The 26,707-nt window shown below is 50.7% G+C and overlaps 1 protein-coding gene across 1 annotated transcript; it reads left to right on the top strand.

Annotated features, from left to right (window-relative positions):
• Positions 1–1,678: 1,678 nt before the first annotated feature.
• On the top strand, positions 1,679–26,230 carry ETV7 (ETS variant transcription factor 7). The gene is given in 9 exon segments (XM_042938575.1): positions 1,679–1,880; positions 3,435–3,564; positions 17,272–17,349; positions 17,352–17,435; positions 17,804–17,929; positions 20,022–20,237; positions 22,617–22,759; positions 24,796–24,896; positions 25,010–26,230. Coding segments are annotated over 9 exon segments (990 nt in total). The 5' UTR covers positions 1,679–1,874; the 3' UTR covers positions 25,116–26,230.
• The last annotated feature ends 477 nt before the right edge of the window (positions 26,231–26,707 follow it).

Below are 26,707 nucleotides of genomic sequence, written 5' to 3'. Positions count from 1 at the left end.
AATTTTGTAGATTTTGATCATATGTAGCATTCCCTTCCAAAGGGAAACATCCTCATTTTTTCAGTTTGTCTCAGGCCATGCCTATACAGTTCCAAAATAGATAAACATTAAAAAAAATTTTAAACATCTTTCTTATTTATTTTTACTCTTTTGATAGGTATTTATTCCCATGGTTAAGAATCAAAACATATAAAAAGGCTTCAGTGAAAACTCTTGCTCTTCTTTTCTTTTTTTAAAAAAATGTTAATGTTTATTTTTGAGAGAGAGAGAGAGACAGAGTGCGAGTCGGGGAGAGACAGAGAGAGAGGGAGACACAGGATCCGAAGCAGGCTCCAGGCTCTGAGCTGTGAGCACAGAGCCAGATGTGGGGCTCAAACCCACGAACCACGAGATCACGACCCGAGCCAAAGTCAGACGTTTAACCGACTGAGCCACCCAGGCACCCCATGACAGCTGGAATTCTAAGCCGGGTGGACTGTCCTGAGTCTAGGTTCCTAAAGACTATGGTGTACTGCCTCTTGGAGAACTTGCCATCCCTCACAGAGAGATGAGACAGTGTTCTGTTAAATGGATCTACCATAATTTATTTCATCAGCCCCCTTTTAATGGATGCCTGGATCGTTTCTAATTGTTCCTTATCATAAGCCATGCTGAAATAAACAACATGTACGTTTTAGATAGGTGCGTTGGATTCATTGAATGCATTGCCGGCAGTGGGACTGCTGGCTGAAGGGTATGTGCATTTGTAACTTTGCCAGATCCTGTCTTACTACCTTCCGTGGGCTTGCCCAATGTGCTCTGTTCCCCTCGGCCTCTCCAGTGGATTATGTCATTAGACTTTTGAATTTTTGCCAGATTAACAGGTAAAAAAATGATATCTCAGAAAACTTTATTTTGCACACCTTAATAATGAGTGAGTCTGAGCACCTTCTATATCCGGGGCCATTCAGCATTTTGTTTTAGGAGGACTTTCTATTCATATCCTTTGCTCCTTTTTCTGTTGGGTTTCTGGCCTTGTTCTTATTAGTTTCTAGGAGCTCATGGTGTATCAGTGCTAAGTAAGCATTTGCAACAGCATCTACCCCCTTGGGAATTTCTGCACAAGGTCAGGCTTTCTCCTTTTCCTCCGGTGAGTGTGTTGGTTTGCCTGGAGAAGCCAGCGGCCTGGGAAAAGGTGTAGGGGGATTCCACTGAGTACTGGGGTCTAAGGCAGCAGGGGGTACCACAGCCCCTCTGATGGTGGGGCTTGGGCGGGCCAAACGGCAGGCAGAGGCGGGGTCAGGGCCAAGAAAGTCACCCATCCCTAAGGGGCGAGGCACCTGGTCCAGGCGGACAGCATCAGAGGACCCGTCCCCATCCAAATGCGGAGACACACAGGGGTGACATGAAGGTGGTCTGTTGCTGTCCTGAGCCCAAGACCAGGGGTTCCTTCGGCTCCCCAGATCCCGCAGCATCTCACCTCCATGCCCCTGGAAACCAGGGCCAGGCTGGCCGGAGGAGGGTCGGTCCACTGGCGGGGGCACGCCGGCAGGACCGACGCCTCCGGGCTGGCGAGCAGATAGCGCCCGCGGCTCTGCTCCCGCAAGGGCCGGCCCCTGCCTCCCCGGAGCCCGCCGGGGCGGGAGTGGAAGCCGGATCCCGCTCTTTCGTTTTCGTTTCCCGGAAGGATAGAGATTACCGGAGCGCCCTTGTGAGCCTGCTCGCCCCGGGAACCCGAGGCCACCCGGCGCTTCTCTTCTCGAAAGAGATTTCCTCCTAGGCCACCTTCCAGTTTTGGGAGCCGAGTTAGGGGTTGGGGGAAGGAGGCCCAGCAGCCGCAGCCGGCGGAGCGCTCACGACGGACAGCCGGTGGCTCCCTCACCTCTCCACCTGTGATGCAGGTAAGAGCCCAGCGGCTGGGCTGAAGTCCGCAGTGCGCAGTGCGCGAACTGAGCCTCCTGCCCCCCATCCCTTCTCCATTACCTCAATCAAGTTCCATACTCATTTTATCAGAACTTTTTCCTGGCTGGAATCTCGCTTTCCAACACATAACCAAACTTCACCCTCCATCCCTCTCTCGCCGGCCCTCTCTCCTCCTAACTCACCTCCAGCCCTTCTGTGTTATATACTGCTCCTCCACACCTCCTCCTCACCCCTCCATCAACCAGTTGTGATGTCCCAGGAGGTTCCTGCACAAACCAGACCCTCACAGCTGGCAAACGCGACCGCGGAGGCCTCCCCCCACCCCTCTCACTCCTTAGCAGTCCCTCCGCCTTTACCGTATTTCCCCAGCAGCCTCAGAACCGCCCCAGAGCTGGACTCCCTCTTCCCACCTCCAAGGCCTTTCTCCACCTCCTCTCTCCATGATCAAGTTTCAGATACATATCCATATTTTATCAGACCTTTCCCCTGGCCTTCCTGCTGAGGCCCAGACCCCTCTCAGCAGCTCCCTGGCTGGCATTTCCCAGGCAGTTAAAACCCCGGATTTGGCTGGTATTAGAATGCTTGGAAGAGGGTTGAAGAGTCCACGAGGGGCTTCCTGTGAGTATCAGGCCCTAGACCCTAGACCCTTCTCCAGCCTGGCAAGCCCTCCCTCCCAGTGGCAACCTTGGAGGCTGGATTACCTGGGAAACAGCACCCACGGAGCAGGGGGGCTGGGTCCCAGCCAGAAATGCCCTGAGAGCTACCCCAAAAGTTGCCAAATCCTCCTCTGCAGGCTTCTGGAGTTTGCTGTGTGGCTCCAAATCCCCAGTCTTTCACTGCAGGTTGCCCTCCTCAGACACCAAGAGATGAAGGTAATGCTCTTGAAGATCCTAGATCGGGAAAATGACTTGCTGGGACTGGTTTCACTTTTGCTTTTCACAGGGTGGCACCTGTGACTGGGCATAAGTCCCAAGGATCCTCCTGTTTCTACAAAATCCTGTCACTTTTGTCATGCCCTCATCCTAACGGATGAACCGAATACCTCTGGGGCGAAGCTGGTTGTAAAATTGTAAAGATACAGGCTTCCCTTGGTGGGACCTTGGGATTTAGAAATTTATCCTTCCTTTTTTCTCTTGAAAACAGCATTTACTTGGTTGCTTGTTTATTTCTGACTTCAGATCTTTTTATCCTGGCCCCTCAGGTCCCCTGTGTCCTCTCACCAAGGTCCCAGAGAGCATCCCCAGGCTCTTAGATTTTCAGCGTACTATCAGATCTTGGCAGGGGAGGCTTCTGGTGGGGTTAGGCACATTCGTGAAAAACTTGCATCAGAAAGGTGAAATTGATCAAGCGTCCACTGCGTACAAGATGTCGAAGGTACCAAGCTGAAGACATACATGGTTCCTACCTTTAAGGCAGATGCAGAGATGGTTGCTCTTTCCACTGGAAAAAAAAAAATCTTAATACATGTAAGGATGGCTGAGCCTTCACCAAGAAGGCTCTTCTTTGATTGCCCCGGCTTTTCTACTTTCTAGGAGGGAGAATTGGCCAGTTTTTCTGTGAGCCCCGAGGCAGCCACACCACCCCCAGGCACCCAGGCCAAATTGGAAGCTGGAATGGACTTGCTGGGTGAAGGGGGAATCTGCAAGCTGCCAGGAAGACTCCGTGAGTAGAGGGGAGGAGAAAGGCTGATGTTTTTATGTTTTTTATTGAAAAAAAATTTTAAATGTTTATTCATTTTTGAGAGACAGAGAGACAGGATGCAAGCCAGGGAGGGGCAGAGAGAGAGAGAGAGAGAGGGAGAGAGAATCTAAAGCAGGCTCCAGGCTCTGAGCTTTCGGCACAGAGCCTGACGTGGGGCTTGAACCCATAAGCTGTGAGATCCTGAGCTGAGCCAAAGTCAGATGCTTAACCAGTTGAGCCACCCAGGAGCCCCAGAGGCTGATGTTTTTAAAGGACATAAATGTGACACATGGACTTCTTACCCAAGAGGCTACCTTCCCTCCATTTGCTATTTCTCTGCTGGGTTTTCTGTAACTTTTCCTTGGTGAGGAAGTCAGAGGAGGTCAATGTGAATTTTCACTGCGGGGAGGCAGCTGCCATGGTCAAGGGTGAAGACGAGAAGTCTCCTCATTAGTAAGATGAGGGTTGGGATCAAATGAGCTATGGGATCTCTTCCAGCCTATAGACAAAGGATTGGGGATGTTGCCAATGAGGAAGCCAGATGAGGTGAAACAGTGAACCATAGTTGTATGTATGTAGAACTCTCTTTTAAATAATTATGCTTCATTTTTATTATTCCTAAAGTAGCATATGCTTATTGTCAAAAATTGGGAAATGGCAGGGAAGCAGAAGAATATGTAAAACAATCAAACCCACCCAAGGAGAGCCATGGGAGACATATTGGCCATATCCTTTTATTTCATTTTCCCGAGGAAACTCCTAACCATAGAACAGGCTGTAGATTGTTTCAGTTGCCAGAGCTGAGGGGTGGAAAAGCTAAGTGACATGCTCCAGAGCACATGGGCTCTCCCTGCTAAGGCCAACCCTTGGCCCTGCTGATAATCCTCTAAGAGATTTTTAAATGTACTTCCTAAGCCAAGGGAATCATAAGATAGGCAGCAAGCTGACTGCCAGTGGGAGGTCTTAATCTGGGGTGGGGGGAGGCGGTTCTTGGGGTGGCTGTGGGCGGGTACATCTGACTGGGATTGTGAAGCATCCAGGCCACTTCTTGCTCGGCTCATCCAGGGGCTGGAACACTGCTTAACTGATTTCATACCCTTCTGATTTCCTGGCCACGACCTACTTTTTGAGCTGCTGACAGGACTGAGCAGCGGGCGTGACTTCACAGGCCTTGGGGGGACCTGGCTGCCTTTGCTGGAAACAGTGTGGCATTCTCTTAGCGAGGAATGCAGCCTGTGGGAAGACGGGGACTCATGGATACGAGAGAACCACAGAACATGGGTGCCCTCACGCCTCAGAGCAGCAGTGGAGGGAAGCGGGAGTGTGATGTGGGGACAGGGGCAAGGGGCTCTGTGAGGAACCTCTCTTGTTTCCGTCTTGTCCGAGCGCAAGCCCTGACCGGTAGGTAGCTTGGAGCTCAGGGCTGTTCCAAGGAGATGTTTGGCAACAGTTACATAGAGGGTAGGATTTGGGTTCTGTTCACAACCCAAACCGTGGTGATGAGGAAAAATGGGACTTTGGGGACAGAGCTGAAGACCCTGAGTGTTGCCGTGAAGAAGGACCTTTGATGACATCTCATGGCAGCTGAGGACACCAAGCCTCAGTGGTGGTTGGGGGGGCTTATTTGCAGGTCCCACGAGGTCCTCTATTATCCCCCATTACCTCCCCATATTCAAAGTCCACTCTCCTAACTGGCACACCAAGTCCTAGAAGATCAACACTGTAGAGACCTGAGGTCCCTCAGGTAATTCACTTGCATTCCAAATAAGGAAATTGGGGGCCAGAAAGTTGTGTTCTGCCCAAAGTCAAGTAACCTTCAGTTACCTCTCTCTTTTGGGTGCCTAGCTCAGAGTTACTGGGTAAGAGGTTATAAGAGGAGTGGGGCTTTAGAAAATGTAGTCATCACCTTGGCAAACACAACTACACCAGACTTTTAATTTTTTGAAGCCCCTTTCGGTGGGGCCGCTCTGAGTCAGTCACCAGGTGTTCCTGCATGTTCTAGTGACAAGAATTTCCTCTTCTCTTCAGCCAGCCTGTTCCCTGGTTACTCAACTCAGGGTGCCGATTTAGAACTCCTGGGGTACTAGTCCTACTGCCTTTGGCTACATTTCTCCAGAAACAGGCCCTGAAGTACTTCCCCACAGAGGAGCGAAGGAAATCCAATTTATTTATTTTTTATTTGATGTTTATTTATTTTTGAGAGAGAATAAGAGTGTGTGTGCGTGCGAGTTGGGGAGGGGCAGAGAGAGGGGGACAGAGGATCTGAAGGAGGCTCTGAGCTGTCAGCACAGGGCCTGATGAGGGCCTCGAACTCGTGAACTGTGAGATCATGACCCGAGCCGAAGTCGGACGCTTAACCGGCTGAGCCATCCAGGTGCTCCTGAAATCCAATTTAAATGTAAATTGTAGCACGGTGGACAACTGGGGCTCACTACCAGTGGGGACCTGTGGGGGACAGTGAGAGCACACCCTGAGCTATCCCAGCCCGGGGGTAAGGAAGCTGGGTTTTCATTCACCTGCCTCCCATCCGTGATGGGGTGAGGCTGCTTCCACTGACTCCACTGCAAACTGAAAAGACCCCCTTTTGGGAAGGAGCTAGCAAACCCAGCTGGCTTGGCTCGGCTTCATCCCCACCTTCCCTTTCCAAGTTGCCCTTTGCGCTGGCAAAGTCAGGCGCAGAGTCAGGTGCTCACATTCGACATCTGGCGGCCATCAGAGAGTAGAGGTGAGAGCCAAGGGCCATGGGCAGGGCACCAGCAGCGTCCTCTGTACTTCTTAGATTTCATGACTCATATTTACTTCTGAAAGTATTCAGGCAACAAGTCCTGGCCTTTGGTAAATATCTAGCAGTCTTCCAAGACTGGGAGCGCTAAATGACTCATTTTCCTGTCAACAGCGTCCCACATGAGCGAACTGCTGACCCCCAGTGAGGGGTTGACCTTTCAGACGGCTGTGGTGATGTCATGCCCCTTTCTTACGTTTCTGGAAATTGAGTTTCCCTCGCTGGGCGTCTCTCTGAGTATTTATCCCCCGTCACCCACCCCCCTTCCCTCCTCCACCTCCAGCTCCTCTTATCAGCAGGATGATTTGCCTCAGCAGGAAGGTGAACGAACAAAACAAATCTTGCTTAGCTTTGTGAGTGGGTGCCAAGTGGCACACACAAGTTCCCTGCAGAGCTTACGTTTCCGTGTTTATTTGCCCGACAAAGATGTGCGGTAGAGCAGGGCAGAGTCCACTCTGGGGGTGACTGTCCTGTCTAGTGTCAGGAAGGGGGCTGAGACGGAGGGGCTGGATCCCCCAGGCTCTGCACGCACAAAAGGAGACTCACAATGAGGCTTCCCTCTGCGCAAGTGGAGAGTGAAAGGGGATTCATACCTTCCCTCCCCCAGGCTGCATCCATGAGGGTCTCCCCAAGGTCAGGGGTGAGTCGGGAGCCGTGAAGGCAGTACAGGCCCTGGGACCACTTACGGGAACCCGGGCTGAGGTCCCGGGGAGTGGGTCTTGGGGGCGGTGATGCAGCCTCTAGGGACAGCTCAGGGGATTTTGAGGAGGCAGTTTAGAGATGGTCACCAGCACAGCCGCGTTTGAGGACAGAGAAACTGAGACTCTGTGCAGCTAGCGGCCAGATGGGGCCTCATGCCTCAGACTCTTAGTTCCTGGTCCTGAGCTGCCACATTTTCCTGGAGCTGATTCTCTGGAAAAAAAAAAAAAAAAAAAAAAAAAAAAAAGAAGCTCTGTGAATTTCCCACGGTTGGCTGCAGAAGAATTGAGATCTCTGCGTTTAGAAATTGACTTTCAAAGCTCCTAGTTGTGAACAAGCCACGGGCAGAGACCATAGAGCGCCACGTCTGATTTTCAGACATCGTGGGCAGAGGGAGGACACGTTTCTGCAACGCCCTCGCAGCGTACAACACGGGAGAAGTTCCCTTGGGGTATTCCGACAGGTGTTCATGCTGCTGCTCAAGTTCATATCCTTCACTTATAGAGAGTCCCCAGGCACTTATGTTAATGTGTACAATTCTTTTTTTTTTAAATTAATTTATTTATTTTGAGAGAGACAGAGAGTGCCAGTGGGGGAGGGGCAGAGAGAGGGGGAGAGAATCCCAAGCAGGCTCCGTACTGTCAGCATGGAGCCTGACGCAGGGCTCCAACCCATGGCCATGAGGTCATGACCTGGGTTGAGATCAAGAGCGGGATGCTCAACTTGCAGAGCCACCCAGGCGCCCCAACAGTCAAGTCTAACAGAGTGGCTTCCAGCCATCCTAGACCAGAGCATCTCGAATTTTCGTGTGCACGCAAGTCTCCTGGGAGCGTTATAGAAATGCAGGTTCTGATTCGGTAGGTTTGGGGTGAGCCTCTAGTAAGCTATACCTCTAGTAAACTCTTGGGTGACACCACTGCTCCCGGAAATACATTCAAGGGCCGCATTTTATACAGCTGTGTCCTAACAGTGCTTTCCCAAGTGTTTGGTCAGGGCAGACAACCCCTCCTCTGCTGTCCTGCCTGCCCCTTCGTTGCGGTGTATTCAATAAACTTCTATCTTCTTAAAACAAAAAACAAAGCATTTGGCCAGGACTAAGGAGTGAAATCAGTTTAGTGGGTCAAAATAAGTATTTTTTAAAAAATGAAATAGAACAGGGCGCCTGGGTGGCTCAGTCGGTTGAGTGTCCGACTTCGGCTCAGGTTATGATCTCACGGTTCGTGAGCTCGAGCCCCGTATCGGGTTTGCCCCTGTCAGCGAAGAGCCTGCTTCAGATCCTTTGTCCCCCTATCTCTCTGCCCCTCCCCTACTCATGCTCTCTCTCTCAAAAATAAATTTTAAAAAATTTAAAAAAAAATTTTTTAATGAAATAGAACATTTCACAGTACATCATAAATGGTAAAGGTAGCTGTAATCTCGTGAATACTTTGTTTTGGCTCGTTATAAGTACATGCTTGTGTGGGTCATAATGTAAAATGCATTTTTTTTTTTTTTTTTACTGCGGGTTGCAATTAGAATGGTCTGAGGAACTGCCCTAGATCAAGGCAAGAGAAGCAGTAAGTTAGGTGGAAGCAGGAGCCAAGGGAGAGGTGGGGTGGGGTGGAGTGGGGAGGCTGGAGACTAGAAGTGGGTGTTTGGGAAGCTTTGAGTATTGACAGTGATGTTGTCACCTGCCAGTGAAAGGGAATATGGCAAACAACAAACAGATGGGAGATTCCCAAAGCCAGCAGTTTCGGGACAAAGAGCCTCCTGCTCCCTAAAGTCAGGGCCTGGGCTAGACCATGTGCATCTCTGTGCAGACTGAAAAGACCCCTCCTCTGGGAAGAAGCCAAGCCAAACCCAGCCAGGGCGTGGGTTGGCTTCTCCCATACCCTCCCATTCCTTCTCTCTAGCGGTGCCTTTTTGTAGGACACCACACAACCGTATGCGCGGGCCCTGCCCCACGGCCTGGTGACCATAAAACTGAATGTGGTTACCAAGAAAAGCAATATCAGCCAGGACGACCAGGATAGACAATAGGGTGATGGATTTGAGGGGACTCTGGACAGACAGTGACACTCAGTAAACCACGGAAAATGGCAATTGCTAAACTGCAGTCATTGTGGCAGAGAAACCAGCTAGTCCCTCTATTTCCAGGCGGGCTCCACCAATGAGGATGCTGATAATCATAATGAATACTATTTGCTGAGTATTTACTCTGGACCAGGCATTGTGGCGGGCATATCATACGCACTGATTGAATACACTTAAATAGGACGGGAGAGTGGCTTCTTTTATTATTCCTACCTTACAGATGTGAACACTGGTCTTGGAATCGGGAGAATTACCCTCTCCATAGTCACCCCCCAGGAAACTGGTGGGGCTGGGATTCAAACCCACGTACCTCCAAACCTGCGGCTGTCACTTACGCTGAGCAAAAGCCTCCAATGTGGGATGATGACAGCTCCCATGTTTAGAGGACTGGCCAAGCACTTTACCGTCTCCCACGTTCCTCCTGGAACCCTGCCAGGGAGGTAGAAGCCAACTGTTAGTTCTGATTTGATTGTTAAAGGTAGGCCCAGCTCTGTTGTTCTGGAAGTCACTCTGTCTAGCAGACTGTGGGGGTGTGGTGAGGAGAGTGCCTGGGAAATAGCTTTGATCAGGGGGGGAGGGGCAGCTTGAGGCGGCTCTTGAAACAAGGACAGAGGAGTGTTGACTTGCTGGGGTGGAGAGTTGAGAGCCATGTCAGTTTCTTTTTTTTTCTTTTCTTCTCTTTTGTTTTCTTTTCTTTCCTTTCCTTTCCTTTCCTCTTCTTTTTTCTTTTTTCTTTCTCTTTCTTTCTTTCTTTCTTTCTTTCTTCTTTCTTTCTTTCTTTCTTTCTTTCTTTTCCTTCCTTCCTTCCTTCCTTCCTTCCTTCCTTCCTTCCTTCCTTCCTTCCTTTTTTTAAGTTAATTTAAAAAAGAGAGAGAAAGCACAAGTGGGGGAGGAACAGAGAGAGAGGGAGAGAGAGAGAATCCCAAGCAGGCTCCACACTGTTAGTGCAGAACCAAATGCGGGGCTCGAACTCACAAACTGTGAGATCATGACCTGAGCCAAAATCAAGAGTCAGACGCTTAACTGACTGAGTCACCCAGCCGCTCCGCCATGTCAGTTTCTTGAGCAAAAGAGTGAAAGGGGTGTTGTGGGAAGAGAGACCTGGTTGGGGTGGGACTGGGGGGCCAGAGAGGGGTAGATCGGGATGCCTGGAAGTCTTTCAGCACACTCATGTAGGCCATTTATATTTATTGAGCATCTACTATGTCCCGGGCATTGCTGTAGGTGCTGGAGAGAGCAGTGACTAACACTGGCAAAGTCTGTGGTCAAGGAGCTGACATCCTAGCGGGGGCTGCAGTGACTACATAAGGAAGCTGGAAGCTCAGTGATAAGGGCAGTGGAGGGAGATGCAGCCCAGGATGGGGAGGGGGGCCTTCAAGTCCTACCCTGTTCTGGGTGTGCGTGGGAGACAGTGCTAACTCTTTAGGGAGATACTCAAGCCCCCCAGTGGTGTCTTGGATACACAGCCCCTCCGGCTTCCCCTTCTAGGGTCTCTGTCCAGATCTGTCCCAGAAGCTTAGAACTAGCCAAGCTGGAAATCCCCAGGGAGCAAGTGGCTGGGGCCGGGAGAGGAAAGTGATAATCAGGCTGGAGTCTTGAGAGGCAAAGATGGCTGGTGTGAGGAACTGAAAATATGGTGGGTCACAGCCAAGAGAGGGAGAAGCATGGGCTGCTCTGGGGTGAAGCCCCTGGGTGTGGTTGTACCAGTAAGGGGAGACTCAGTTGGGCTCATCCCAGTAACCAGGTCAGGAAGACGTCTTGGAGGGGGGGGCGGTGGACACCTTAGATCACACTCGCCAGCAATTGCTGAGCTCTGAGGTGTGCTGGGCCCTGTGCCAAGCACTTTACCCGTGTCACCCCAGCTAACAGCAAGAGCTCCGCTCATCTTGGAAAGTGCATACGACCTGCCAGGCCCTGGTCTTCAAATTGATTGTCTCATAGAATCCTGTGACAGCCCCACGTCGCTAGTACTGTATTTGTCACCCTTGATTTGCAGGTGAAGAAATGGAAACACGGTCATTTAGCCAGCTTCGATACTTATTGTTGCATATTTTTCCTTTTCCTTTTTTTTTTTTTAGGCATACTTTACATACAGTCATGTGTACAAATCTTGAGTGTACAAATGCTTATGCATGTATACACTTGAGCAGCCACCACTGAGATCAGGAACTAGAGCATTTCCAGCGCCCCAGGAAGATGCCTTGCACCTCTCCCCAGGCCGCTCCCCTCCAAAGGGCGACCACTATTCTGTCTTCTCTCCCTAGACTAGCGTCTATTCTTGATTGTGTTTTTACATCTGGCTTCTTTCCTTCACCGTAGTATCTGTGAGCTTTAATCCACATGTCACATGAAGCAGCCCCTTGTACTCTGTTTTATGGTCGAGCGGCACTCCATTGTCCGCAAACATCACAATTTGATTGTCCGTTCTCTGCCTGATGTTTCCAGTTCTTTTCTACTATGAATAGAGCCACCGGACATTCGCATACATGTCTTCCGGAGGGTGTGTTCCCACCACGGCTCTTAGGTCTTCACTCAGGGGTGAGTTGCTGGATTGTACAGATGCAGCCTGGGCTCCTAACCCCTACGCCACCCTGCCCCTCAAACAGCACAGTAGCCCAGTGAGGCAGTGTTTTATCTCATTTCACAGAGGGGGAAATTGAGGCTAAGAGAGTCTGAGCAGCTTGTAGGTGACTTGGCTAGCAAGGGGCCGAGCTGGGACCCAGATCCTGGGGTTGGAGATTTAGCCCAGAGCTGGGTGGCTCATCCGAGCTTGGAACTTGATCCTTCCCTGGGGTCTCGAGTCCTATTGGAAAGCCTTTTGACCTGGGGATTCTTTGAAGACATAAAGAACAGGAAGGTCCCTTTTCTGTATTTATTGGACCTGAGAAGCTGGCAGTAAACGGATGAAAGGTGAGGGTAGGAGTAAGCAAGAGGTAGTGAAAGAAAAACCCAATCCCACTGCAGGGTGATGACAGGCTTCATTTTCAAGTGCTACTGTGGGACCTCAGAGTCCCTCGGGGACAGTATGGGAAGTCCCCTGCCCGTGTCTCTGGACCTGGTAGCAGGACCACACCTGTGGTTGATACTGTCTGCCAAGTTCATGATGTCCCTGCCTTCGTGCAGTTTTAGTGTTTCCATGGAGGCAGGACAGCTAGAGGGGTGTGGGATCCATCCCAACCCTCTGGCCACACACGGGACAATGCACCCTTCTGACTCAGGATCATAGTTTTGAATTTTCAGGTCGACAGCCTCCAAGATCATGGAATAGGCAATCCCACAAAAAAAATGCAATGGCCAGTTGGCCCCCAGAGCCCCAGAAGCCCTGGCTGGCTCATAGGCCTGCCCCTGGCACTCCTGAATCTCACTGTCGGGTGGCCTCCAGCTTTCACACCACACAGCTTTTGTGTCTCGGTCACTTCTGTAGCCACTGGACGGACCTCCCGCGGAGGCTCCTCATTTCTATTTCCATCAGCCAGGCATTCTGTTCCCTGCATTCCTGCCAGCTGTGGGCGCTATCGTTCATATGATATCTCACTCTTCTCTGATTGTGCCTGTCGGGGACCAGTGAGGTGTCACGTCCTGCCACATGAGTATTAGTGGATTTGTTCTACTGCAGGAGTTCTCAACTGGTAGTGGTTTTGCCCCTCTCCCTTGGGGACATGTGGCAATGTCTGCAGACGTTTTTGATTGTCACTCTTGTTGGGCAGTGTGTGTGTGTGTGTGTGTGTGTGTGTGTGTGTTTGCTGCTGACATCTAGTGGGCAGAGGGCCAGGGATGCTGGGAAGCATTCCACAAAGCTCAGCACAGCCTCCACAGGGAGGAATTATCAGGTACAAAGTGTCAGTAGTGCTGAGGCTGAGAAATCCTGCTCCACCGTGAATTGCTGGTAAGATTTTTTTGTCTTAAAAAAAAATCAGTGTAGAGATGCTCTTCCTCTGTGATAGACATTAGCCCTTTTAAAAAATTATTTATTTATTTAAATGTTTGTTTATTTTTGAGAGGGGGGAGAGACAGAGCATGAGCGGGGGAGGGGCAGACACACACACACACACACACACACACACACACACACACACACACACACAGAATCCGAAGCAGGCTCCAGGCTCTGAGCCGTCAGCACACAGCACAGAGGCCGAAGCGGGCTTGAACCCACGAACTGTGAGATCATGACCTGGGTGGAAGTTGGACGCTTAACCGACTGAGTCACCCAGGCGACCCAGCCCTTTTTTTTTTTAATGTTTATTTATTTTTGAGAGAGAGAGGGAGAGTGAGAGAGTGAGAGCAGGGGAACGGCAGAGAGAGAGGGAGACAGAATCTGAGGCAGGCTTCAGGCGCTGAGCTGTCAGCACAGAGCCTGACGAGGGGCTCAAACACGTGAACCTTGAGATCATGACCTGAGCTGAAGTCAGATGCTTAACCGACTGAGCCACCCAGGCGCCCTGACATTAGCCCTTTATCTGTTATCTGCATTGTAAATATTTCCCTTTATTCTGTCCTCTTTTAATTTCGTTTATGGTATCTTTTACCACACACACAACTTACGTAATCAAATGTATCTTTCACTTGTTATAGCCTCTGAATTTCCCGTCGTGGTTGAGGGCTCACCTACCCATGTTTAATGCATATGGGTTTCCTATTTCCACTTAAAAAAAGACTTCAGGGGTACCCGGGTGGCTCAGTTGGTAAAGTGTCCGACTTCGGCTCAGATCATGATCTCACGGTTTGTGGGTTTGTGGGTTCGAGCCCCACGTTGGGCTCTGTACCGACAGCTTGGAGCCTGGAGCCTGCTTTAGATCTGTGTCTCTCTCTCTCTCTGCCCCTCCCCTGCTCACTCTCTCTCTTTCTCTCTTTTGAAAATAAATAAAACATTAAGAAATTTTTTTCTAAATAAAAACAAAAGGACTTTATTTTTAAGGGGTGCCTGGGTGGCTCATTCAGTTGAATGTCTAACTCTTGGTTTTGGCTCAGGTCATGATCTCAGGGTTCGTGAGTTTGAGCCCCGCATTGGGCTCTGAACTGCCAGTGCGGAGCCTGCTTGGAATTTTCTCTCTCCCTCTCTCTCTGCCCCTCCCCTGCTCCCATTCTCTCTCCCAAGATAAACTTTTTTAAAAAAAGTAAAAGATTTTATTTGAAACAATTTTTTTTAAATTTTTTTTAACGTTTATTTTTGAGACAGAGGGAGACAGAGCATGAACGGGGAAGGGTCAGAGAGAGAGGGAGACACAGAATCTGAAACAGGCTCCAGGCTCTGAGCTGTCAGCACAGAGCCTGACGTGGGGCTCGAACTCACGGACCGCGAGATCATGACCTGAGCCGAAGTCGGACGCTCATCCGACTGAGCCACCCAGGCACCCCTTGAAACAATTTTTAATGTTTTTCCATTTTTGAGAGAGAGACACAGAGAGACAGAGTGTGAGCAGGGGAGGGGCAGCTAGAGGAAGACACAGAATCGGAAGCAGGCTCCAGGCTCCGAGCTGTCAGCAGAGAGCCCGACAAGGGGCTCAAACCCACAAACCACGAGATCATGACCTGAGCCGAAGTCGGATGCTCAACCGACTGAGCCACCCAGGCGCCCCTAAAAGATTTCATTTTTAAGTAACCTCACACCCCATGTGGGGCTCGAGCATACAACCCTGAGATCAAGAGTCACATGCTCCATTGGCTGAGCCAGCCGGGCACCCCCTATTTCCACTTCTATTCAGGTTTCTATTGTTGTATTCATTAGGTCTTAATCCACCTGGAACTGCTTTTGATAAATGGTGACAGGTGAAGATCCAAATATATTTTTACCAGGTGGCAAACCAGTCATGGTTTTACCCTGTCTTAAGTTCACTATCCTTTTCCACCGAATTAAAATCCCATCTCTATCATGTATTAAATTTTCACATACCCACACGCGTGCGCGCGCATGTGCACGCGTGCAAATATACACACATCTCCTGGCTCCTTCTGTCCCAATGATCCTTGCCAGTCTTAGGTAACAGCGTCAGATCTTGATGGTACTACATACCGCAAAGGTCAGTTGCCACCTCTATTCTTTTTTGTCCCCTTAATTTTTTACTCAATTGCAGATATTTCTTCTTTATTATTCCTTCTCAGGTCCCAAAATAAAGTAAGGGGAGCCTCTCCTTCCACCCAAGCCGGGCTGTGTTGCCCTGCTTTCTGCGTTTGTAGCCTGGAGCCCCGTCCCTCTGTGCAGCTGAGCAGGAATTGTCCTTAGTTGTTGGTTGCCTCGCTCCTGCCAGCCTCCCCCTGGGCCATGTCCCCAGCTGTGGCACAGTGCCTGGCACATGGCCAGTGCTCATTAGATATTGGCTGAATCGATGATCAAGCAGATGCACGTTTTCTTTTTTGGTAAACGGGAAAACTGGTTTTCTCTCTTGCGCTAATTTGGGACCAAGGCAGTCACAGGTTGGTTTAGTCTTTGGACAGTTACCTCCTCCGTCTCAGTTTTCCTACCTGTCACACCAGCCCTGATGAGCTGGGCGCCTTCCACTGTCACGTGGCCAGGGTCCTGACAGGGCTGAAAAGCTCTCGGGAGGACAAGAACCACACAAAGTGCAGCACCAGGCTGCCATCACAGTGGGCACAAGGCTGGGGGCTCCAATACGTTTAGGGGCCCACAAAAATGTTCTGACTTCTTTTAAAATCAAGAGAGGGGCACCTGGGTGGCTTAGTCGGTTAAGCTTCCAACTTTGGCTCAGGTCATGATCTCATGGTTCATGAGTTCAAGCCCCACATCACGCTGTGTGCTGACAGCTCAGAGCCTGGAGCCCGCTTCAGTTTCTATGTCTCCCTCTCTCTCTGCCGCCCCTCTCCTGCTCGTACTTTGTCTCTCTCTCTGTCAAAAATAAATAAAAATTAAAAAAATTTAAAAAATAAAATGAAATCAAGAGAAAAAATATGAACTTTTAGGCAGAAGAAAACGTTTTAATACATCACGATACACTCATCTGTATGCAATGCAGTCATAAAATATAATTTAAAATATTTTTTACTGGAGGAAGGGGCCTAGGAAGGCAAGAGTCCCAAGGGTCCAGAAAGCCATGATGTGGCCTTGTTAAACACAACCCAGATTAGTGGGGTAAATATTTGGCATTGGTTGCCTAATAGACCCAGGCAGAGTAGAAGCATAGGAAGGAATAAAATAAAGCAACTGCTTGTCTGGGTATTTCCAGAGATAAGAACACACACGCTGAAATGGGTGCAGGAGACTTCCTTGTCCGCTGGGCGGTTCCCTGAGCAAGCCCAGACCTGAGCTGGCGCATTAGAGCTGAAGAGTGGCAGCCAGACAGACCTGGATTCTGGGCCCGGCCGTACCTTGTGCTACCTGTGTCACCCGAGGCTAGTCACTTAACCTCTGGGAGTCTCAGCTTCCTCATTGGGAAAACAGTAACGGCAACACACGTTCTTTGTAGGACCGTTTAATCATACATGCAATCGGTCAACACCTGTTTAGGGAGCACTTCCTATGGTCCAGGCACCGTCCTGGGTGCTGAATACATACAACAACGTGCCCCAGCACATCCCGCCCAGTGCCTGGCACATAATAGTTCCTTAGTAAACATTTGCTGAGTTAATAGTTGGAAAGCAGGCTGGGCTGGTAGGAGGAGCCACCAAAAACAAAATAGGCAAACACAGGGCACCTGGGTAGCTCAGTCGGTTAAGCGTCTGACTCCTGACTCCAGCTCAGGTCACGATCTCACCGTTTGTAAGTTCGAGACCCATATAGGGCTCTGTGCCAACAGCACAGGGCCTGCTTGGGATTCTCTGTCTCCTCTCTCTCTGCCCCTCCCCCTGCTCATGCTCTCTCGTGCACGCTCTCAAAAATAAAGAAACTAAAAAAAAATAAATAAATAACTGAACACAAACATAAGGCATAGATAATGACAAAGCTAAACATGTACGTCAAATGTAATGACAAGGAAAGTAAGGTGCCAGGAAGGAAAAGAACAGGACGTGGTGACAAAGTGGGGGGCAGATCAGAAGAGCATCTGCTCAGGTGTAGTGTTCAGGGTGGGCTTCTCGGGGAGGTGACACTCCTGAAGTGCAAGCATGAGTGATTATTGAGGGGAGAGCCCTTGCCCCCACCCTGTGCCCTTTCCCAGTCCCTGTCCTCACGGTGGTTGCAGGCATCCAGCCGGCACTCTGGAGCAGGGAGGACGTGCTGCACTGGCTGCGTTGGGCCGAGCAGGAGTACTCTCTGCAGCGCACGGGGAGCACGGCTTCGAGATGAACGGCCGAGCCCTCTGCATCCTCACCAAGGATGACTTCCGGCTTCGTGCACCTGGTTCAGGTCAGGGAAACTCGCTGGCTTCCCTCTAAAACGTGCTGACAGAGACCCAGGTAGGCCCAGGGGGGGATGATGGACGCACTGGTTGGAGGAGCTTGCTCACCTCCCAGCATGGCAGATGTCCCCTTTTCCGTAAATGTTTCCCGGGGGGCCCCTCGCTAGAGCGGGCCTGCAGGAAGCTGTTTGGCTGTTGTTTGCAGAGTCCCCAGTGTCCTGTCCTGCTGTCGCTTCCCCTCCCCTTCCCCGTGGCTCTCATCTCCCCTACCCATTTCCATCCTGCCACCTCTCATCTCGTCTGCATGAAGCTGTGACTGACGCTGGCCCTCCCCTGAGAGGCAGGTGACTGACCTGCCCCCTGCCCCCACCCCCAGGTGACGTCCTGTATGAGCTGCTTCAGTACATCAAGACCCAGCGGCAAGCCCTGGTGTGTGGGCCCTTTTTCGGAGGGGCCTTCAGGCAGAAGATGCCCCCTCAGCGCTGCCCCTGCCTCCTGGAAGGTGAGGGAGGCTCTTCTCGGAGCTCTGGGACCTCCCCTCAGTCTGCCTCTTTGGGAGGGCAGGGCTTCCTCCAGGCAAAGGAATGAATGGAAGAGGCAGCTGTGTGGGCCGAGCCCCCCCCCCCCCCCCCCCCCCCCCCCCCCCCCCCCCCGCCCTGCCTCCTCAACCCTCACCTCTGGCCCCTCCCATCTCCTCAGTTCTCTGCTCTCCTCTCTAGCAAAGTGTTGTTTTCTCGTGTCCCCATTTCCTCTCTTCCTGATCTCCCTGTGGAAATTGCTCTTGTCAGGGACTCTAGAGACCTGAACGTGGGGATGTCCGCGTCCAATGTTGGTCCTTATTCACTGTCACCTCTCATGACCGCCCCTCAGACTCTTCCCTTGGCTTCCAGAACACCCCACGGTCACTCCTTCTCAGCCTCTTGGCTTCTCATTTTCTCCCCTACTTCTAAATGTTGGGGTAGCCCCAGACTCAGGGGGTCTCTCCTCTATCTGCACTCAGACTTAGGTAATTTCATGTAGTATTGGGCGTTTAATATCGTCTAGTACTGATGATTCCTACAGATACCCGGACCTCTGTGAATTCCAGACGTTTGCACCCCACACTTCCCCTGGAATGCCTAATGGACATCTCAACCCTAAAAGCTTCTAAAGCAAACACCTGATTCTTGTCCCACCTCCCTCCCCCCAACCCTGCTCCTCTCCTGGGCTTCCTTGTCTCAGCAAACCGCAGCTTCATGCTCCCAATTGCTCTGGCCAAAACGTTGGATGTCACTTTTGATTGTTTTCTCTCTTTCCTGCCCAAATCACAGAATCCCAACCGTCAACAAGTCCTGTTGACTCGACCTTCAAAATCTATCCAGGGGTGCCTGGGTGGCTCAGTTGGTTGAGTGTCCAACTTTGGCTTAGAGCATGGTCTCGTGGTTCGTGAGCTTGAGCCCCGCATCGGGCCGTCTGCTGTCAGTGCAGAGCCCTCCTCAGATCCTTGGTGCCCACTACCCGCCCCCCCCCCCCCCCCCGCCCTTCCCCTGCTCTCTCTCTCTCAAAAATAAATAAACTTAAAAAAATCTATCCAGAATCAAACCATTTCACACACCTCCACTGCTGTCCACGGCCCAGCCTCTATCACCTCTGGAGAACCTCCTCACTGGTCTCCTTGCTCTGCTCTTGACCTCCTATGATCTATCTGCAATAGAGCAGCCAGAGAGATTCATAAGGCAGATCGTGTCGCTTCTCTGCTCAAAATCTTCCAATGGCTCCCATCACACTCAGAGTCAAAGCCACAGTCTTTACAATGACCTCCTGCCCTCTGCTGTCCTCTCCCGCCCCTCTCCCTTTTGCTCTTGCTGCTTCAGCCACTCTGGCCTCCATGTTCATTGAACAAACCAGAGACTCCTGCCTCAGGGCCTTTGCATTCGCTGCTCTCTCTGCCTGGCATTCTCTCCTCTTGATACCCACACAGCTCACTCCTCTACTTTCTTCAGATGTCTGTTAGATGTTAACACGTCAGTGAGGCCTTCCCTTACCATCACATAGCTCTCTATCTTTCCTGGGATTCCCTATCTGCCTTAGAGTGCTTTATTCCTGCCCCCCGCCCCCCGCCCCATTGTATACTCTTTCTATTTTCTTTTTTATTTCAACCATCTCCCTCCCTTTCCAATCTCCCACTCCCGCACTGCTAGAATATAAGCTCCATGAGGGCAGGGGCTTGTTTTGAGTTCAGTGATTTGTCCCCAAGAATTTTAGAACAATGCCTGGCTCACAGAAGGTTCTCAGTAAATATTTGTTGGGTGGATGGAGAGGACATAGGACTGAGATACAAGGCACCTGGATTCTGGATGTGGCTCTGTCACCCCTTGGCTTTGCAAACAACTTTACAGATGAGGGAACAGGTTTGAGAGATTATGTCACTTGCCTGCTGGGAGCTGGGGTTAGCACTGGGCTGTCTGGCCCTCCATTGCCTCCCTGACCTTCCAGCTGGGAACTGGATGGACGAAAAGCATTAGGAGTGCTGTCCCACGGGGATCCCAGGCATGCATGGAGGGATTGGGGGAGGCCCTGGGCCCACAGAATCAACGGTGCTCATCTGCTTGCAGAGGGGACTGGGCGACCTCAACTGGCCCCCCGAACGGGTCTCCTGCAGCAGCCACCACACCTGGGGTTTGCCAGCTCCTTGAGCCACCTGGCCAGGTGGCCCCTTGGCAGGGAGGACTCCCTCAACGTATCTCACTGTTCAGAGCTCAGCTGCAGGGCTGAGGGAGCCTGCTCCTCCCCCATGATGCCGGAGGCTCCCATTGATGGCAGGATCGCTGGTGAGTAGGAGGCTTGTGTGCCCCTGGCCAGGAGGGAGGTGTGCTGAGGCCAAGTCCCAGAGGGTTATGAGTGACAGGGAGGAGGGTTGTTTTGAGCTGGGTGATGAGAGGGTCTGTGCTGGGCTATTGGAGTGTGGGGTGACTGTCCTGTGTACTGGCCACAATCTAGCCACAGCAGTCAGTGCTGCCCAGGATTGCCAAGCCCACCCTGTCTCCAGTTCAGCCAGTCCTAGTCAGACAGTGAGCTTGGCATGGGTGAGTATTCCGCTCCTTTATTTTTTTGTTTTTGTTTTTAAAAATCTGTTTTTTTATTTTCTATATATTTTATTTTAGTTTTTGGTTAGATATTCAGTGAAATTTCTTTTTTCTTCTTAATTTAAATCCAAGTTAGTTAACATATAGTGTCATGATGATTTCAGGAGTAGAATTTAGCGATTCATCACTTACAGAGAACACCCAGTGCCCCTCCCAAATGCCCTCCCTAATGCTCATCACCCATTTAGCCCATCCCCCACCCAACACCCCTCCAGCTACCCTCAGTTTGTTCTCCGTATTTGAGAGTCTCTTACGGTTTGCCTCCCTCTCTGTTTTTATTTTATTTTTGCTCATCCGTTGAGTTTCTTAAATTCCATATATGAGTGAAATCATATAATATTTATGTTTCTCTGACTTATTTCGCTTAGCATAATACAGTCTAGTTCCACGCACATTGCTACAGATGGCAAGATTTCATTCTTTTTGATTGCCGAGTAATACTCCATTGTATATATACATCACATCTTCTTCTTTTTTTTTTTTATGTTTTTATTTTATTTTTGAGACAGAGAGAGACAGAGCATGAGCAGGGGAGGAGCAGAGAGAGAGGGAGACACAGAATCTGAAACAGGCTCCAGGCTCCAAGCTGTCAGCACAGAGCCTGACGCGGGGCTCGAACTCACGGACTGTAAGATCATGACCTGAGCCGAAGTCGGAAGCCCAACCGACCGAGCCACCCAGGCGCCCCTACACCACATCTTCTTTATCCATTCATCGCTTGATGGACATTTGGGCTCCTTCCATAATTTGGTTATTGTCGAAAGTGCTGCTATAAACATTGGGGTACAAGTGCCCCTATGCATCAGCACTCCTGTAGCCTTTGGATAAATTCCTGGTGGTGCTATTGCTGGGTCATAGGTTAGTTCTATTTTTAATTTTTTGAGGAGCCTCCATAACTGTTTTCCAGAGTGACTGCACCAATTTGCACTCCCATCAGCAGTGCAAAAGGGGGGGAGTATTCCTCTCCTTTAAACGACGTGGGGCTCAAACTCACAAACCTCGAGATCATGACCCGGGCCAAAGTCGAACATTCAACTGACTAAGCCACCCTGGCTATTTATTTATTTATTTATTTATCTATCTATAAATGGTTGGGTGCTTACTATGTGCCACGTGTGATTCTGAGACTTGTATTTAATCCCACGTTGGCTTTTTGAGGCTGGTATTATTAGCCCCATTTTACAGGTAAGGAAAATGAGGCACAGAGAGGTTAAGGGACTCCCCCACGATCGATCACACAGCAATAAGTGGCAGAGCTGGGACGTGAACCCAGGCGGTCTGGCTCTAGAGCCACACTTCCGTTCTACATTCATTGTCAAAGGGTTGACTAACAGGCTGCCAGACAGACTGACAGAGAAACTGGCTGCCTTTCCAAAGGTGTGTTGGTTAGCCATGGCAGAGTAACTACATTTATTCTAAGACACCACAGAGGGGGCAGGAGCCTGGCTTCTGGATCAGAAACAACTGGGGATCACTGAAACACAAGTATTTGATCTCTTACAGAATAGTGCTTAACATTCTTTGAGCACTTACTTTGTACCAGGTACCGTGCTAAGGAGTTTTGGATATATTATGTTACTTAATTGTCATATCATCCCCTACAAGGAAACTGTGGCTCGGAAGAGGTTAGGTAACCTGCCTGAAATGACCCAGCCTGGTGGCCCAGGTAGGGGGACTTAAGCTTTTGTTCCCAGGCTCCCTCTGCCGCTTGCTCTCCATGATGGCACGTTTGATTTTCCCAGGCCTCTCACCAGGGTGCTTGACAGGATGGGTTTAACAGTTAGACTCCTTGGTCTGCCTGCCGCTGAGGAGCTCCGTGCCCGGGACATGTCCAACCCCTCTCTGAGCCCAATTCTTTATGTCTTCCTGGGGATAAAGGTAGCCACTTCCTAGAGTTAAGGCGAATCAAAGAGGCAATAAGCCCCCACAAGTGGCTGTTTCTGGTAGTATTGTCGTCTTGACCATCCTGCCGCATGGCCTTATGAGCCCCAAAGCACCTTACGAATGCCTGTCCTCACAGCTCCAGGAGAGTGCCCTGTCCCTACCCTCTGTGCTCTATTGCAGATTGCCGGCTGCTGTGGGATTATGTGTACCAGCTGCTCTCTGACACCAGGTACGAGCCCTACATCAGGTGGGAAGACAAGAATGCCAAGATCTTCAGAGTTGTGGATCCAAACGGGCTTGCCAGACTCTGGGGAAACCACAAGGTAAACCTCAGCCACCAGGTGGGATGACCTCCACACATCCAGAAGAGGACAGGGTAGGGGGTCAGAGTGGACCCATCAGCACTAAGGGATGGTCCTCAATGGACAGGGGCTTCACCAGCAGCTCCAGATGTGTTGGGATGGTTTTATTTTAGGAGCGACTGAGGGACAGGAAGTTACTTCTTGAGGATGGGGAAGTTCAGGGATCTTGCCTTCTACTTGCTTAGCACTTGAGACCTTTTTAATTTTGTTTAATGTTTATTTACTTTTGAGAGAGAGACAGAGACAGAGACAGAGTGTGAGCTGGGGAGGGGCAGAGAGAGAGGGAGACACAGAATCCGAAGCAGGCTCCCGGCTCTGAGCTGTCAGCACAGAGACCGATGCGGGGCTTGAACCCACAGGCCACTAGATCGTGACCTGAGCTGAAGTCAGACGCTTAACCGACTGAACCACCCAGGCGCCCCATGAGACTTTCAAAGCATGTTTCCATGAGTGGTGCCACATCTGCTGCGGGGCGGCTGGGCCAGATGAGGAAACTGGTTTCTGGGGGGCAGCTGGGGTAGAAATCCAGGTCTCAGGCCCTGCGGGAACATCAGGCGTCAGGGCTGGAAAGGGCTGGGAACCCCTGGGGCCAGCATTCCCAGTGTGAGGGACGCCTATACCTAAAAAGGGCACCTGCCGGAGGACTTTAGGTGGTTGACTCCAAATTCTAATAATTAAGTATTTATTTTAGTAAGAAGATGAAAAGTTTTAACTATGATGTCAGTGTCTTGATTGACACTGGTGATATAAAGCAAGTGTCCTTGTCTATAAATAAAGTCATTTAACTAAAAAAGGAGCCTTAAAAAAAAAAACTATTAGCAATAATGGTGATCTACAGTAGATAGCATTTCTTTCTTTTTTAAAAAAAAAATTTTTTTTTTAACATTTATTTATTTTTGAGACAAAGAGAGACAGAGCATGAACGGGGGAGGGTCAGAGAGAGAGGGAGACACAGAATCTGAAACAGGCTCCAGGCTCTGAGCAGTCAGCACAGAGCCCAACGCGGGGCTCAAACTCACATACCGCGAGATCGTGACCTGAGCCGAAGTCGGACGCTTAACCGACTGAGCCACCCAGGCGCCCCAGATAGCATTTCTTAAAATGGCATAGGATTTCATTGCTAGGCGCTGCTCTGAGAGCTTTCCCCATAGTAACTCATTTAATTCCCAGGAGACATCATGAGGTAGGCGTCAGAGGGGAAATGGAGGCACAGAGCAGTTTTTCCAAGAGTTTGCAGGCAGTGGATGGCAGAGCAGGGGCTGAACACAGAGAGTGTGGCTCAGTGCTCCCCTCTTGTTGCCTCTCAGTGGTCTGGGGGCTGGAAGGATGCAACGGACTAAAGTTTGGGCGTGCTTACCTGGTCCAATCCCCAAATAGTACAGGGAGGGAAACTGAGGCCCAGAGAGCAGCAATTCCATTTCATGAACGTGTACTACCTGCCAAGCATTGTGCTAAGTGCTCTATGGATTAGCTAATTTAATCCTCAAACAAACCTGTGGGATGGATGTTCTTATCCTCATTTTATACCCAGGGAAACAGATGCAGAGAGGTAAAGAAACTTACCCGAGGTCACGCAGCTGCTTTATGTTGACCCCAAAACCCAGCCTCTTTGCCCTTCCTCTGCACTGCCCACCCCTCAGAGAGAGAAGAAGGAAATACCTTGGCTAAAGTCACGCAGCTTGGCGGGGGACTACTCCTACCATATGCCCCTTACTGAGCTAGCTGTCGTCATTTCCAACTAGATATATACTTATTTGTTACTACTTGTGACATTGGCTATTTAAAAGCAATGTGTGAGTCACTCCTGCCCCATGGTTCCCAGCCCCGTATTTGTCCTCCCAAACTCAAGGGAACTCTTGTAACCCCTCACAGAACCCTGGGCTGAGGGGCTTAAGAAACCATCCAGTTCGACCTGCTCCTTTCCAGGTGTGGAAACCAAGGCCTGGAAGGAGCAAGGTAGGGAGCGGAGGGTGACGTGGGACTGCTTTGCCTTCTAGAACCGGGTGAACATGACCTACGAGAAGATGTCACGTGCCCTGCGACACTACTATAAGCTGAACATCATCAAGAAAGAACCTGGGCAGAAGCTCCTGTTCAGGTGAATAGCCTAGGGGCCGAGGTGAAAAGGGGAAGCAGGGCTGGGCTTGGGTGGGCTGGAAACTCTCTGCGGCTAGGACAAGGGCTGATTTGCTCCTGGGGCCCAAATTCCAGATTTCTGAAGACGCCCAGGAAGGTCGTCCAGGACAGGGAGCAACCAGAGAGCCCGGAGCAGGGCAGGTTGGATTTCAACGAGGAGATGCTGCAAGTCTCTCCCTGAGGGGCAGGTGGATTCTGGGTACCAACCGAGTCTCCCGGGAAGGCACCTGGCCACACGGCGGCCTCCTCCTCCCTCCCAGGGCAGCAGGGATCCCCAGCAGGTTTTGCACTCAAGGGATCACAGCTGTTGTCTCTGACCTCAAAGCTGCCTGGGCATCTGGGAGGCTGGGAACTGGGAAGCCTCACATTCAGGACATGGTGGGGGGGGGGCATCATTCTTCGGTAGGGCAGCCCTGGGGCTCAGTGGAGTGCAGGGAGTGATCCCTCTCTCTGCCCTACTCCTTGCTGCCTGCCCAGCTTGGGAGTGAGAGCATCCAGCCCAATTCCTTCAACTTACAGAAGAAGGAAGCGGAGATCCCTTACTGGACCTCAGTTTCCTCATTTGTGAAAGGGATGAGCTCATGACAACCTGCCCTCGGGGGGGCTGATCCTGCCTGGGAAAAAGGAGTATTGTTTCGTCAGTCTTAGTAATAATGACAATAACAATAATAATAATAAGCTGCATGGGGAAAAAGGAGTACTGTTTCATCAGTCTTAATAATAATAATGGTAACTGACATTTAAGTGTTTACTATGTGCCAGGCCTTGTGCTAAGGGTCCTGCCTATAATTTATGTCATTCAATTCACACTCCAAACCCCTGAAGTTTAAAGATGGGGAAATGGAGGCAGAGGTTTGCAGAGCTGGGATGTGTCTCCAAAACCCAGTGCTATTACTTGGTTGGTTGGTTGGTTTTAGTGACTCTGAATGTATTGGGCACTTCTCAAGCAGAGGCCATAGCCCTACCTCTCTGCCCTCAGCATCTCTGCTGAACAGTTCATTTCACTTGGCCCAACCTCCATTTCCCGAGTTTTCGGAACTTTGGTGCCTCTGTGACAGTGACCGAGTGAAGATCTCCACTCCCTCTCCACCTGTGGTTTCCTATCTCCCGTTCCTGGACCTGCCGTGTGACCTTGGGCAAGTTGTTTCATTTCTCTGGAGCCTCAGGCTTCTCAGCCACAAAATGCAGAGGCTAGTCCTGCCCTGACCTCTCAGCATTGCAGGAAATCTTCCTAAGACAGCGTCTGTGACATGCTTAGTGGGCACCTGCTCTGTAAGGAGTACGGAGTCCGTGTTAGCCAAGAGGACTCTGCAAACCCAAAGCTGCTCTAAAGCAGGGAAATGCCTCTGTGCTATGGGTTCAGCTTCTCTCTGCTCCATACCCGCCCCCCCCCCCCCCCCCCCCCCCCCCCCCCCCCGCCTCGAGACTGGCTGGGGCCTCCCGAGGGGGTCAGAACCTCTGCCCTGCGACCCCTCCAGTAAGGTTTAGGGGAGAAAGGGAAGGGAGTGTTTTCACTTCGCTGAAAACAGAACTTCTTATAGTCACATCTTCTTTCTTGGAAGGAGGAAACGACTCCTGCCTCTCGCCCCCAGCAGGTCAGGAAATCCCCCTTCTGGCTGAGCCTGAACTGGCTTTGAATCACTGTGCAGAAGCTGATAAGGATTCTCAGGCTTTGGCCCTCAAACTGTGACCACTCTTGAGCGGGGCTTATGTCCTGGCTTAGTTCCCCCCCCCCCCCCCCCCCCCCCCCCACCGGGGCCCTCGTCAGTTCCA

This window comes from Panthera leo, chromosome B2 (genome assembly GCF_018350215.1).
Source record: "Panthera leo isolate Ple1 chromosome B2, P.leo_Ple1_pat1.1, whole genome shotgun sequence".
Lineage (NCBI taxonomy): Eukaryota > Metazoa > Chordata > Mammalia > Carnivora > Felidae > Panthera > Panthera leo.
Note: the sequence above shows the minus strand (reverse complement) of the source record. Positions and strands in the feature narration are given on the sequence as shown.